At 44.1% G+C, this 13,326-nt stretch overlaps 1 protein-coding gene across 1 annotated transcript; it reads right to left on the bottom strand.

Moving 5' to 3' along the window:
• Window positions 1–959: 959 nt before the first annotated feature.
• On the bottom strand, window positions 960–12,338 carry VSIG10L2 (V-set and immunoglobulin domain containing 10 like 2). Its single transcript, XM_053452141.1, has 10 exons — window positions 11,895–12,338; window positions 10,842–11,117; window positions 8,763–9,023; window positions 7,506–7,757; window positions 6,371–6,661; window positions 5,484–5,801; window positions 4,234–4,356; window positions 3,317–3,341; window positions 2,494–2,618; window positions 960–1,160 (listed from the first exon to the last, which is right to left on the bottom strand). The coding sequence occupies exons 1-10, from the start codon at window positions 12,250–12,252 to the stop codon at window positions 1,048–1,050; spliced, it is 2,142 nt and encodes a 713-aa protein (XP_053308116.1). The 5' UTR covers window positions 12,253–12,338; the 3' UTR covers window positions 960–1,047.
• Window positions 12,339–13,326: the final 988 nt, after the last annotated feature.

Below are 13,326 nucleotides of genomic sequence, written 5' to 3'. Positions count from 1 at the left end.
AAGTGAAGCGTTTCATGTCAGGTGACACGGAACACACGGATAACACGGATCGCGAGTCTATTCAGGGAGGAAGACGTTGTTTCCAGAGCCAAGGAAGGGCTGAAATTAGACACAGAAAGCTGCTGCTTCTGGGCTCCGACTGCGTATTTTTGAGAGAGATTTTGTATTTCCACGTTTGACTTCTAACTAAAACCCGGTTTACGCAGAAGGGCTTCGTCTGCCCCTTGAACCCGCCGCGTGTCAGCGTTAGAGCTCCGCCGCTGCCACGGATGGCGCATGCTCATGTAACGCATTTCCGTTTTACTTGGTGTAGCTCCTGATGCAATTTTGATTTCTCATCATATAAAAAAAGTACATTTCACTATTAAAAATGGTTGTAATTTTCTATTTCAACTGTACATATTATTAAACTGTGTAGTTTTTTGCCAAGAGATCATATTTTGGTTGTTTTGTAAAATAATGTTATTAAAAAGTTAATATTAATGTGCTTTTTTTGCTCTTTTATAATCGTTTTATACACTTATTTACACGTGAAATGGTAAAACGTTGAGGTCTTTTCTGTAATTTAAGAACTTTATTTCAATTGGTTTTGGGATTCTGGATTGCCTGTAAAATAATTTAATTAGGCGAATATAAAATAATGAGTAATAATCAGAATGTGCTGATAGAGGAGACGGCACTTTAACGTTCCTGGCGCTTTTTGCATCTTTAATATGTGGAGAAAAAAAAATTACCTCTTTTGGCAGGAATTTAGCCTCCTTGAATTTTTATTTTCGAATCACCCAAACCTAAGTTGTTTTTTTTTTTTGTTTTTTTTTTTATTAAAACACTGAAAGGCATCCGAACTCTGGGAACGTTACAGAGACACGGAAAAAATACTAAACTCCACAGCAGAGAAGCTTAATGGGTTCCGCAGTGGCGTGTTCATCCCATTCACCGGATACATGCACGATAACACGCTAATCACACTCTACATATAGCGAAATGATTTATTTAACGCTTAATGTACATGGTTTGCATACGTGTTAAAGTCCCTTCCTGAGCATGTTACGGTGTCGCTGTCACTGTGATAGTCACGTTAACCGGGTCGTCCCCTGGAGGCTCAGCTTTTTGGGATACGGCGTTATCGGTATTATCAGGAGCAGGAAGCTCATTTACCTCTGGAAGAAAAATATAATTAAAACGAAAAGTATCCCAAAACCCCCCCCCCCCAAAAAAAAAACATCAAGGGATACTGAGTAAAAACGAAGACACACTCCCCGCCATATTAACCGTTACATTTATCAAAAATAGGAGTTTGCGAGAGAGATGAACATTTCTTTCTTTTCTTGCGTAATAAGAAGCCAACACCAGGGAGCTTCTTCTGTTAAATCAGTGACCGGCCCCTGTATAATGTATAATAAAATCAGTGAGCCACCCCCTGTATAATGTATAGATAAATCAGTGACCGGCCCCCTGTATAATGTATAGATAAATCAGTGAGCCACTCCCTGTCTAATGTATAGCTAAATCAGTGACCGGCCCCCTGTATAATGTATAGTTAAATCAGTGAGCCACCCCCTGTATAATGTATAGATAAATCAGTGACTGGCCCCCTGTATAATGTATAGTACAATCAGTGATCGGCCCCCTGTATAATGGATAGATAAATCAGCGAGCCGGGGCCCCTGTATAATGTATAGATAAATCAGCGAGCCGGCCCCTGTATAATGTATAGATAAATCAGTGACCGGCCCCCTGTATAATGTATAGATAAATCAGTGACCGGCCCCCTGTATAATGTATAGTTAAATAAGCGAGCCACCCCCTGTATAATGTATAGATAAATCAGTGACTGGACCCCTGTATGATGTATAGTAAAATCAGTGACCGTCCACCTGTATAATGTATAGTAAAATCAGTGACTGGACCCCTGTATAATGTATAGATAAATCAGCGAGCCGACCCCCTGTATAATGTATAGATAAATCAGTGACCGGCCCCCTGTATAATGTATAGATAAATCAGTGACCGGCCCCCTGTATAATGTATAGTTAAATAAGCGAGCCACCCCCTGTATAATGTATAGATAAATCAGTGACTGGACCCCTGTATGATGTATAGTAAAATCAGTGACCGTCCACCTGTATAATGTATAGTAAAATCAGTGACTGGACCCCTGTATAATGTATAGATAAATCAGCGAGCCGGCCCCCTGTATAATGTATAGATAAATCAGCAAGCCGGCCCCTGTATAATTTATAGTTAAATCAGCGAGCCGGCCCCTGTATAATGTATATATAAATCAGTGAGCCGGCCCCTGTATAATGAATAGTTAAATCAGCGAGCCGGCCCCTGTATAATGTATAGATAAATCAGTGACCGGCCCCCTGTATAATGTATAGATAAATCAGTGAGCCGCCCCCTGTATAATGTATAGATCAATCAGCGAGCCAGGGGCCACTGTATAATGTATAGATAAATCAGTTAGTATAACGAGAAAGTGATGATTACCATTAGAAATATTTGCGGTCACGTCTTCTGCTGTTGGGTTTGTGACGCTCTCAGCACCGGCCCCATCACCGGCAGTCTCTGCATCTTCTGGATTTCGGATATTCTCCCGAGCCTCGGCTCTCCCCCTGTATCGGGCATTTTGGGGACATTAACCGGGTGACAGTAAACAGAGAACGGTCTGCTCTATTTCTACAAAACAAACATCTGACATTCTGATTCTCGTTGGACTCCAGACCTCTCCAGCCGGGGAACCGATTTGTTCCACCAACTATATTTGCCGGTTCCAGAGCTGGTGGCAAACAAAAGTGCTCATCACTCTCAGCCAAAACAGCCATAAAAGAAAGTGCAGGTTCAGAAGGAAGAGCTGAGAGAATCACTAAGGTCCTGCCAAACGTTTCCCTTTCATTTGGGCTTTTTACCAAAGGGAACTTTATAGCAACAGAAATATATTAACGGTTAACTACCGTATTTCGGCACAAAAGAGACAAGAAGCGCCTCACAAGACACTATGCTGAAACGAGTAAGAATGCTAATAAAAAGGACCTTTTATTTATTCATGTAAAATGATCACAATCATGTAAAACAATCTTCAATTTGTTAAAAAATCATTCTGCAGCTTTTCTTATTACCGTATATTACTTTCCAGACACAAACTGAATGAAGTAGAACAAGGAAACTGGAGGTATTTACAATATTACCCTTCCACGAAGCTAACAAGGCAGCGCTGTGTGAAATGAAGTCACTTATGACATCACACAATCCTGGTTAGTAGGCGAATAAGAGACACTAGTAAGCAATCGACATAAAGAAAGATGTTACTTACGGTCTGAAGAACATATCGTGGAGCCCTGGGCAAGAAAGAAGATGTCAATATATGTGCCAATGAATGTAAATAGAACGAAACAATTCCAAGTGAGTTTATTATCCTGCAAACTGGCCAAATCTAGCACCATGACAATGTAATAAAATGTTTTTTATAGATTTTTGTTTAACAAAAAAAAATGCCTTTTGTTTTCTTCTAGATTGTGAAATGTTTTATTCACTCAAGACTCCAAATCTGCATTATATTCTTGCAGACCCGTGCACTGCACAAACCGGGCCAAGAACAGGAGACGTCTGAGACCCCGGGAGCATAAACTCCCATCCTCTGGGGCAGGTAGGGTACAGAAACCCCACTTCCTGGGGCAGGTGAAGTACAAAAATATAAATATCATAGGACAGGCGCTGTGATAGGCCTTGTGCCGGTGTCATGAAGTCCCCTACTCTGCCACGCCACCACCCTGTGTTCCACGCTGTCCGATGGATCCCCCCGCGGCATGGTCCTCCGACGAGCCCCGCTCCTCTTCTGATCTGGTTTCCCGCACTACACCGGCCGTCTGCAACCTTTGTTCTTGGAGGATCATCACTAAGTCTCATGGCTACCTGAACACAAAAGGCTCAACCCCAGGGGGAATCAGCTGGAGGGAGAAGAAATCTGAGACAGACTGTCCTTCTCTTGGAGGGACACAGACCGTCCTGTCCTGCACCAGGGTCTCCTCTGGAAACTGAGAGCGACAATCCGGGGGCAAGTACGGTCCAGAAACCCCAATATACTGAGCAAGGTACAGTAGTGAAACCCCCGTCTATTGGGCAAGTATGCCACTAAAACCCCCATCTCCTAAAGCAGGTACAGTAAAGAAATCCACATCTTCTGGGGCAAGAAATGAGTGATGTATGACGGTGCCTCAGGGTTACACTTACTTGGGTTGTTTTCTCGATTCCTTACAATGTATTGAAAGACCAAAAGGCTGGCAACTGTCGCCACAATCATACCCGTGACAGCAGCCCCTATGACAGCCGGGTAGGCATTAAACGGAGGATCAGCTGCAAGAAACAAACGGTTAACGAGATCATTGGGAAAATATTAATTTTAGCCCTGGAAAAGTTAAAAATGCCAGAATCCTGACAACTTGACTGAAATGTGAAATGAGAGAAAAGAAATCCCTGCTACCCACACAAAATGTGGGTATCCAGGCCAAAATCTACATCAACAATGTTGCCTTTCCAGCTTTTTGTGTCTTTTAGACAGGAGCACATTTTTGTTTCTGTAAAAATAAAAACCAAAATCAATGAGTTTCTGTGATCAGCTATAGTTGGGCCTGACGCGCTCGACTCACGATGCCAATGTTTTTTGTGACTTTTTTTTTTCATAATGGCTGATCACAATTCATTGTTACTTGTATTAATAGGATTTTTAGCAACTGCCATCTAAAAAACATATAAAAGCTGTTAATCCCATTTTTGGGTCCCTGTTGCCTACATCCCGACTTGTAACACATTGACTCTATTTCTTAAATTCATTTCTAGACAATCAAATTGCTTGCAAACGAAGGTTACAGAGAAACATCCATACAATCTTTTTCATATATGTCCAATTACTAAAGATGTTTGAATAAGAAACGCAAAATCCCAAATCCACAAAGACAAACATGCAAGAAAGACAAAAGGATTCGGGGAACTCTCTGGTCAGACCGATAACGAGATCCGGGGAGTGTTTCGTAAATGTTTTTAAGAAATATTCAAAATGTAGCGAAGAAGCCAATGCCCAGCGATGGAAACCCGGATTTTATTAGCAGACAGAAGGCTTCGTATTATGCTTATCTCCCCGAACCGCTCCTAAATAGCAGCAAAGAAACAAATACAGCAACTGAACAGTTCAGATATTTTAAATTCAGTTATAACACTCGCCAAATTCAACCCAAAATATCACAATGTAAAGCGCCCAAAAGTCCATAAATGCTTTCTTTGCTGCTTCCAAGGAGATAAGTATTATCCTCCATGTATTCTTAGTATGCGAGAAGTGGACGTTTTTGCGCATGCACCGTACCTCAACCTGTATACTTTAGCTGATTGTGAACAGGACGCTCCTGCCCTGCGCGTGTTTTGGTGTATTTGCACGCATTAAGCTATAAACTTGGCACCCATCGCACGCCATATTGGTCTTGGTTTACCTGGTGTTTTCACTTCTGAAGGAAATCCTGTAGTTCTGTGGTTAACTGCAAGAATCCTAAAGGCATAAACAATGGCAGGGTCTAATCCACCAAGCTTGTGGCCTCGGATGTCAGGCTCTATGTCACTAGCCACGGTGTCCCATAATGTAGTTTGGACAGACCTCCTCGGACCAGGAAAAGAGCGGATACTCGCTTGCCTCTGTACCATAAAACCCGTAAGGTCCCCGGTCCCCTGGGTCATCCACTCCACATCCACTTCTGTCCTCTGACGGCTGTAGAGGAGTTTACTGATCGTCACGTTCGGAGGAGTCGGATATTCTGTTGACAAAGTAACTTTAGCTGTAATGGCTGCTAATGGTCTTGTTTGCACTTTTCTGAAACATTTTGTTAATTGAAGCATTAACCCCTTAAGGACAATGGGCTGTCCATTAACACCAATGCATTGTACAGGCTTTGTCTTAAGCATGGTTGCATTTTTCTATATAAAAGATTATATTCCCTAATTCCAAGGGTTTATTGTTTTAAGGGTCTTTTGTGGATTACGTATCCTCCATGATTCTGGAAACATAATCGTTACATTTAAGGCTCATGCTGACTGCTATACTTTCTTTTCATGCTAACTTTTCAAACGAAAGGATTTATGTGCCAGAGCCTCTGAATAAACCCTCCGGTACAGACCAAGAACCTGTGTGCAGGCAGGGATCTGTTAGCTGGCTCTGTGTGGACCCCGGTACGTCAGCAGCCCACCACGTCGGACAATGTGAACTGACAATAAATAAAGTGCTCATCTTCAGTTGCTCTTACTGGATAGCCACATACATTTAACGTTCAATGTACTTAACACGTCGCATCGCGCTTCTTACACAACGAGCACCATCTCTACGTACTTTTCACGTGAAGTCGGATGAAAAGGGAAGAGTTTCCTACGGCATTGAACGCGAGGCAGCGATACAGTCCACTGTCCATATTCCACTCTGCCTCTCGCATAATCAGAACCGACCCACCATTTTCCTTCGTAATTCCATATTTTTGTGAGTCTGGGACAATTTCTTTGTTCTTGTTATTGTACCAAATGATCTCAGAAGTGAGGTTTCCTCCTTTCAGGTAGCAGGTCATTTGGGCTTCGCTTCCTTCAAGTACCCAAACCTCTTTTTCTGAAGCATTCAGGATTGGTGCCTCTGGCAAAAACAAAGTTTGACTTTTGACTTTTTTGACTGATTGCAGTTTTAATGAATCCTCTACACGGTAAAATAATCCAGTGACAGCAAGTGAGGGGCTGTGATTACCTCTGGGGCATTTAAAATGCTACTTGGAGAAAAGCAACAAGTCACATGAGAACACTTTGGCGGTCTGTAATTGGGACATTGGGCGAGTGGAATAGAGCACCCTACCCAGGGTGGCCGAAGTGGGGGCGACGGGGGACTAGTACCTGTGCAAGCCCGAGGGCCTGGCTTACCTGATCTGTCACGGGCACCCTCATTTACACGGCCCCTTGCTGGTGTGGGTTAGCAACGGACATGGGGTGGGATGGGGCAGGGGCCCTGCATTTAAGTTTGTAGCGGGCCCCGGCGGGGTTACTGAAGGAAAGCCTGCGTTTAGCGCCGCTCCAAGCATTCTCACGGTCTGTGTAGCAGAGGAGCTCAACATGGACAGAGTGAGAGGGATGGCTGGAGCGCAGTACAATGTAAGGAATTGGGGGACTCTCCTGTGCCTCCTGACTCCAGTCCAAAAACAGAAGCCCCCTTACAGTCTTCACCCCACGTTAAGGTATTAAATATCGAGGAAAATAGAGCCACCCGTAATCAGCAAAATATTGCGATAGGGCCGGGGTTCCCTTCCAGCAAAAATGGCAGAGGTTAGTACGTCAGAGAAATTGAAACATGCTTGTGCAGGCATAAGGCTATCCTTAATATAAAACCAGACCAAGGATCAAGTAGGACAGTTTCTGTCCCAAAGTTCTCCCCCATTTGTAACCAGCGATTGACATCTTACATCTGTATTACCTATTTCTATTTCTCTTACCAAGGAGTACACGGCACTGCTTTGCCTCTGGGTACATGGGGTGCAGCGCCGTGCAGGTAAACAGATGGCCATTATATGACGGATCCGATTTCAAGACATATATGTTGGAAGACTCCTTGGTGTCGCCGATCTCCCTGTTATTCCATTCAAGGCTGGCACGAGGGAGACCCCCAGGCCACTCACAAGTCAACATGACAAACTCATTTTGCTTTGTGGCGACTGCAGAACAGTTTGGAGAACCAGCAGGGATTGCTAAGTACAGAAACAAGAACGCCTTGTAAGCATTTCACAAGCAGTATGTTATCACGCAACTGCTACGCGTTATCACGCAAATGCTACACGTTATCACGCAAATGCTACGCGTTATCACGCAAATGCAGCGCGTTATCACGCAAATGCTGCGCGTTATCACGCAAATGCTACGCGTTATCACGCAAATGCTGCAGGTTATCACGCAAATGCTGCGCGTTATCCCGCAAATGCTGCGTGTTATCACGCAAATGCTGCGCGTTATCACGCAAATGTAGCGCGGTATCACGCAAATGCAGCGCGTTATCACGCAACTGCTACGCGTTATCACGCAAATGTAACGCGGTATCACGCAAATGCAACGCGTTATCACGCAACTGCTACGCGGTATCACGCAAATGCAACGCGTTATCACGCAACTGCTACGCGGTATCACGCAAATGCAACGCGTTATCACGCAACTGCTACACGTTATCACGCAAATGCAACGCGTTATCACGCAAATGCAACGTGTTATTGGAGGATGACCACTGCACTGATGCCAAAAGTATCATTTAGATTAGATTTTACAAATATCCTTAAGAACATGCATTACAGTAATGGTTTACCCCTTTTAACTGCATTTTCTTTTATGTAAAGTTTAAGGGATTTTATCTCCTGATTGAAATCTGTAAACAAGGGCCAAGTCTTCCATAGCTGTCAACCATCTAGATCAGGGGTGTTCAACCTGCGGCCCTCCAGCTGCTGCAGGACTATATCTCCCATACTCTTCAGCCAGCACCTTCGCTGAAAGAGCATTATAGGAGATGTAGTCCTGCAGCAGCTGGAAGGCCGCAGGTTGGACACCCCTGATCTAGAGTTTAGTGATGGCTCGGGAGCTGATTTGTTACCCACCACTACTTTACTACTTCATAGTAACAGGAAGATAATCCTAGAACCACAGGTTTTCTGACTCTGGTGCTGTGATTTCCCCCCGAGATGTTTTACATGAATAACCCCGATACTCACAGATGGTGGTGCTGCAGGAAATGTCTTTTCTGAGGGCCGGATGGGAGATTGCGCAGGTATACGTGCTCCCGTTTTGAACCTCTCCCCCTTTGTAGACCTTTGTTGCATTTGATTTTGTCGTAATTTCATTAACCTCTTCTCCCATTTTTGTCCAGCGAACCTGCGCCAGAGGATGTCCTCCTTCCCACGAACACCAAAGAGCCACCTCCATGTAATGATTACGTGACAGAGCGGTGCACACGGGGGATCCCTCGGGTAAATCTGGGCATAACATACCGTGAGGATCCACCAAAAAGACCAGTGACACAAGTTAATGGTTTAACAAAATGGCTTGTTTACAAAATAATTATAGCAAATATGGTGCAAACAGATCATTAGGAAACTTCCCAGAATAAAACAGAACTGGGAGACATATTTATGTCTGTAAATACCATTAATTCCACAACCAAGATCCAACAACGCAAGAATTTTCTAAAGTAGTTGTTAAATTAAACAAATCTGATAAACATTAACTGAGACACCGGGAAAGGCGTTAAGGGAGACACCGGGAAAGGCGTTAACCGAGACACCGGGAAAGGCGTTAAGCGAGACACCGGGAAAGGCATTAAGCGAGACACCGGGAAAGGCGTTAACCGAGACACCGGGAAAGGCGTTAACCGAGACACCGGGAAAGGCGTTAACCGAGACACTGGGAAAGGCGTTAACCGAGACACTGGGAAAGGCGTAACCGAGACACCGGGAAAGGCGTTAACCGAGAAACCGGGAAAGGCGTTAACCGAGAAACCGGGAAAGGCGTTAACCGAGACACCGGGAAAGGCATGTTCAAACCCTAGCAGGTTCATATCCTATCAGGGTCAACTCAGCCTTCAGCCTTTATCCTTTTGAGGCAGATAAATGAGAACCATTAATTGGTTAATAATACATTTTTCAGCTGCTGATTCGGTAAAACCTGCACCATGCACTAAAAAAGCATTCTGAGTCCCACTGGGAGAAAGACGCTTTATAAATACTAGTTGTTATCATCCGAGACAATGGGAAAGGCATCAGCCAAGACTCTAGAACATCAGTCTTCTCATAAGTAAACCTTCCTTCCACGTACCGTAAGAAATGGGACGCTTTTTGCAAAGCGCTCTGTCTGCCCCATTACCTGCCCCTATTCACACGTCTGATGCGAGATGCAGAGGCTGCACTTATTTAAGGAAAAGTCTAAATTCCTCTAACAACAGAATTTCATCTTTCATACAATTGTGTAAAAAAACAACAAAAAAACAAAACCTACATTTTCTGTGTCTGACCAGAGAGTTTGCAGAAAATACAAACATGTTTAGCAAAGCACTACGTTTTCAGTTTCTCTTTGTGGATTGGGATATGTAGTCGTGTTCTTGAAGAGAATGACTAAATACATTCATGAGTTTAAGGTGCGAAGAGCATTGTAGAACGCGCTGGGGCTTTGTAACGGATTTAAGGAAGAGCTATGACGCTTTGGACTCTGGGGAGATGATCACTTCCATCGTTATTCGTTGGTTGGTTTGTTTTGTGAGCTCAGTCAGTTTACATATAATGTGCATGATTTCTATACGCTGCTACGCAATGTCTACAACACCACAACGTTTGCAGCTTCATTCTTTAGGGTTGGGCTTAATGTTTTCCGCCCAGCTGAGCGCAGGTCATTTGGCATTTTATAGAAACGAATGGTTTGCACCATGTTAGCTGTGGAAAAACAGGAAAAAGTGGCGTTAAAGTGATGCCATTTGCTGGCTTTCTGAGAGTTTGATTGCAAGTTTTCAAGACCAAGTTGTCCTTTCTCAGGCAATCAAACGCTCAGTTAGCCAATAAATGTATCATTTTAACTCCACTTCTTGTCCCGTAGAAACTAAGACAGCGCGTCATTGCGTCAGATGCCACATTTTCTTTCAGGACTGACCCGAGGCTAATCTAAAATAAGTAATTGACTTTGCTCAGCTTAATACGGATGGGAGGCACACAATTCTATCTCTATCCCCCTGCAAATACAAAACACACAGAGCAAAGGAAAGCATAGCGGAGGAGAGGGAAAGTATGAACTCGTGGCTCACTCACAATAGACGCTCAGAGAGATTGTAAGCTGAGTGCGTGTGTTGAGGTGAAAGTTTTTGGCCAGGCAGGTGTACAATCCAGTCTGACTGCGGGATATCCGTGGAATGACGTACATCTGTCCAGAATAGATCTGGGAATTGTTGTAAAACCAGATGTAATGGCACGGCGGATTGGAAGAAGCCGTACAATTCAGGGTGACCTCCTCCTGTTCGTTGGCTGCGAACCCGTTCTCACTGATGGCATACGGCTTGATTTCAATAACTGGTTCATCGGGACCATCTGAAAACCATAGAAACACAGAATACGACCATATGAAATAAGACAGAATGCAACCAATTCTAACCAATTATGGATTTACTCTGCTATAGAAGTGGATTCCCTAGACCCAAAATTGTAACGCCAGAGACAAAAGGGAATCAAGTCCCCGGGGCTTTTCCTGGCTTTGTGTCATTTTACACAGGTGTCCCTGAGCTGTGAAAAATCTGAGAACGCAAGACGTTTCCAGGACTCGGCTGTTATGCTCCAGAATCATTGCCAAGTATGTACAGGCAGATGTTTATTCTGATCTAGATACCCAGACCTGGGGAGGCAGACCGGGGGGGTGGCTAGCCCTAGAAATCGGAAGATCAGACACCCTGGCGTGCAGCTGAAAGAGAGATCCCTCAACCGGCCCTCTAACACTATGGAGGACTGAAGGTGATGGGGTGCTGCCCTGGTACAGGCCTATGATAATGGGGTAAAAAATACCCCACTGTCTGCACTTGCAGCAAGTAACACCAGATGAGGGCTGACAAGAGGGAAGGTGGGCACTAACCACCTGATCGCTCTGATTTAAAGACTATGGCTCACTGGCTGAAGAATCTTTACCAGCACAATGGCTTTTAGGCAGCATTTGCACAGCGAATGGGCTCTTTTTTTGAGGTTCCTATGCATTGTGCATTGTCTACTAAATGTGTTTTTCGGCTGCTTGATAACTGGGCCACCTGGCTGGTCTTGCCAACCCTGAGAAAGACATGAATGGGGGATCAATGTTTCGGAAATAAACATGCCACTTACAGATGACATCAAGGTACTGCCTTCCACTCGTCTCTTCGTTCACAGAGTTTCTTACGGTGCATGTGTACCAACCGGTATGTGTCCTATTAACCGATGTCAGGGTTAGCACACTGCCCAGACCCTCGGGAACTGGAAAAGTGCCCTCTTGGATGATGTGACGGTGCCAGGTATATGAAATGGGGCCTGTGCCATCTTTCACAGAGCAGGCGAGCAGAACCGGAGACCCTTCCACTGGGACGGAGTCGTTAATTTGCAAGGTGGGCTTTAAGACAGGAACTGAAAAGAAAGTGAATGAAATGACACAGGATGAAATGTGTGGCAGAATAAATATGTCCTCACGTGGGGATTCATCACCCATCCGTGTGCAAACACCGCAAACTAAAGAAATAGGAAAGGATTCTTCTAATGTTTGCCACGGTGCAGCCCCATATGCAAATGAACTGGTTTAAAGAGATGGATTATTTGTGCTGTGTGCTGCTGTGTTGGACGTGGTTAGATTGTTGGCATAACGGTTTCGTACGAGCTCACGGATTGATCGTTGGAATCGGTGCATCTGTAACCACGGCCTCGCACACATCGTGCCATTAGTATAGGCGACTGGGGATTAAACCCGATAGGTCTGTCATTACAACAGGCAGATCTGTCGTTAAACATGTGAATTTGATCATCGCAGGTAGGTCTGTTTGTAGACCATGCAAACATTTTTTTTAATGGTAGACCATGCCAGAAATTGCTAAATTGGCTAAATCATTGACCTGAAGAGGCATCTTGAAGACAGAAATTGTTAATTTTTCTCCATGGTATCTTTCTTTCATTGGGATTTTTGACACTTATTATAGGGATGAACTTTGTATAAAGGATAACAAATCCATAGGATTAGGAGACCCCCTACAGATCAGATACAGAACTCACTAGACTGCAAAGGATTCATTGACACTGACCAATTAATCAATCTATAGGTGACAAAACCCACCAAAAGATCAGAAAGTGTTAGTAACCTAGAATGTTAAGATCAATGTACACACGGGTGAACGTCCCATTCTTGTAGGTTCCTTGACATATAAATCGGCCTTGAGCTTCCAACTGGAGATTCGCTATGACCAGGGAACTGTTTTTCAAGCTGACATCCCCCAGAAAGGCTGCCTCCTTGTGTACCCCGCGATTACGGGCAATTAATATAGGCCAATCTGTCCCAATCTTTATGAAATTCCAGATGAAACTATCGTCTGACTCCGCACACTGGAGCTCCATGGAACGGGCCACAACAGCGTCTATTTTCAGTTCCCAAACCACTTCATTCTGAGGATCTAACATCTGACCTGGATGGAAGCAAAACAAGGAGAAACGTCTGTTTTATACCCCTGATACTGACAAACCGTGGCCCCCACAATAGCCCAGTTAAACCTAAGATGGAGTGCCTATCCGATCTGTC

Source organism: Spea bombifrons, chromosome 12 (genome assembly GCF_027358695.1).
Source record: "Spea bombifrons isolate aSpeBom1 chromosome 12, aSpeBom1.2.pri, whole genome shotgun sequence".
NCBI lineage: Eukaryota > Metazoa > Chordata > Amphibia > Anura > Pelobatidae > Spea > Spea bombifrons.
Note: the sequence above shows the minus strand (reverse complement) of the source record. Positions and strands in the feature narration are given on the sequence as shown.

Excerpts from the sequence above, each read along its gene's own strand:
- VSIG10L2 (XM_053452141.1), bottom strand. The coding sequence starts at position 12,252 with ATGGGTGATGAATCCCCACGTGAGGACATATTTATTCTGCCACACATT. Across the intron at positions 6,662-7,505 it reads GCAGTGCCGTGTACTCCTTG|AGGCACCAATCCTGAATGCT; the intron begins GTAAGAGAAATA and ends TGTTTTTGCCAG. Across the intron at positions 2,619-3,316 it reads CACGATATGTTCTTCAGACC|GGGGAGAGCCGAGGCTCGGG; the intron begins GTAAGTAACATC and ends TGCCCGATACAG.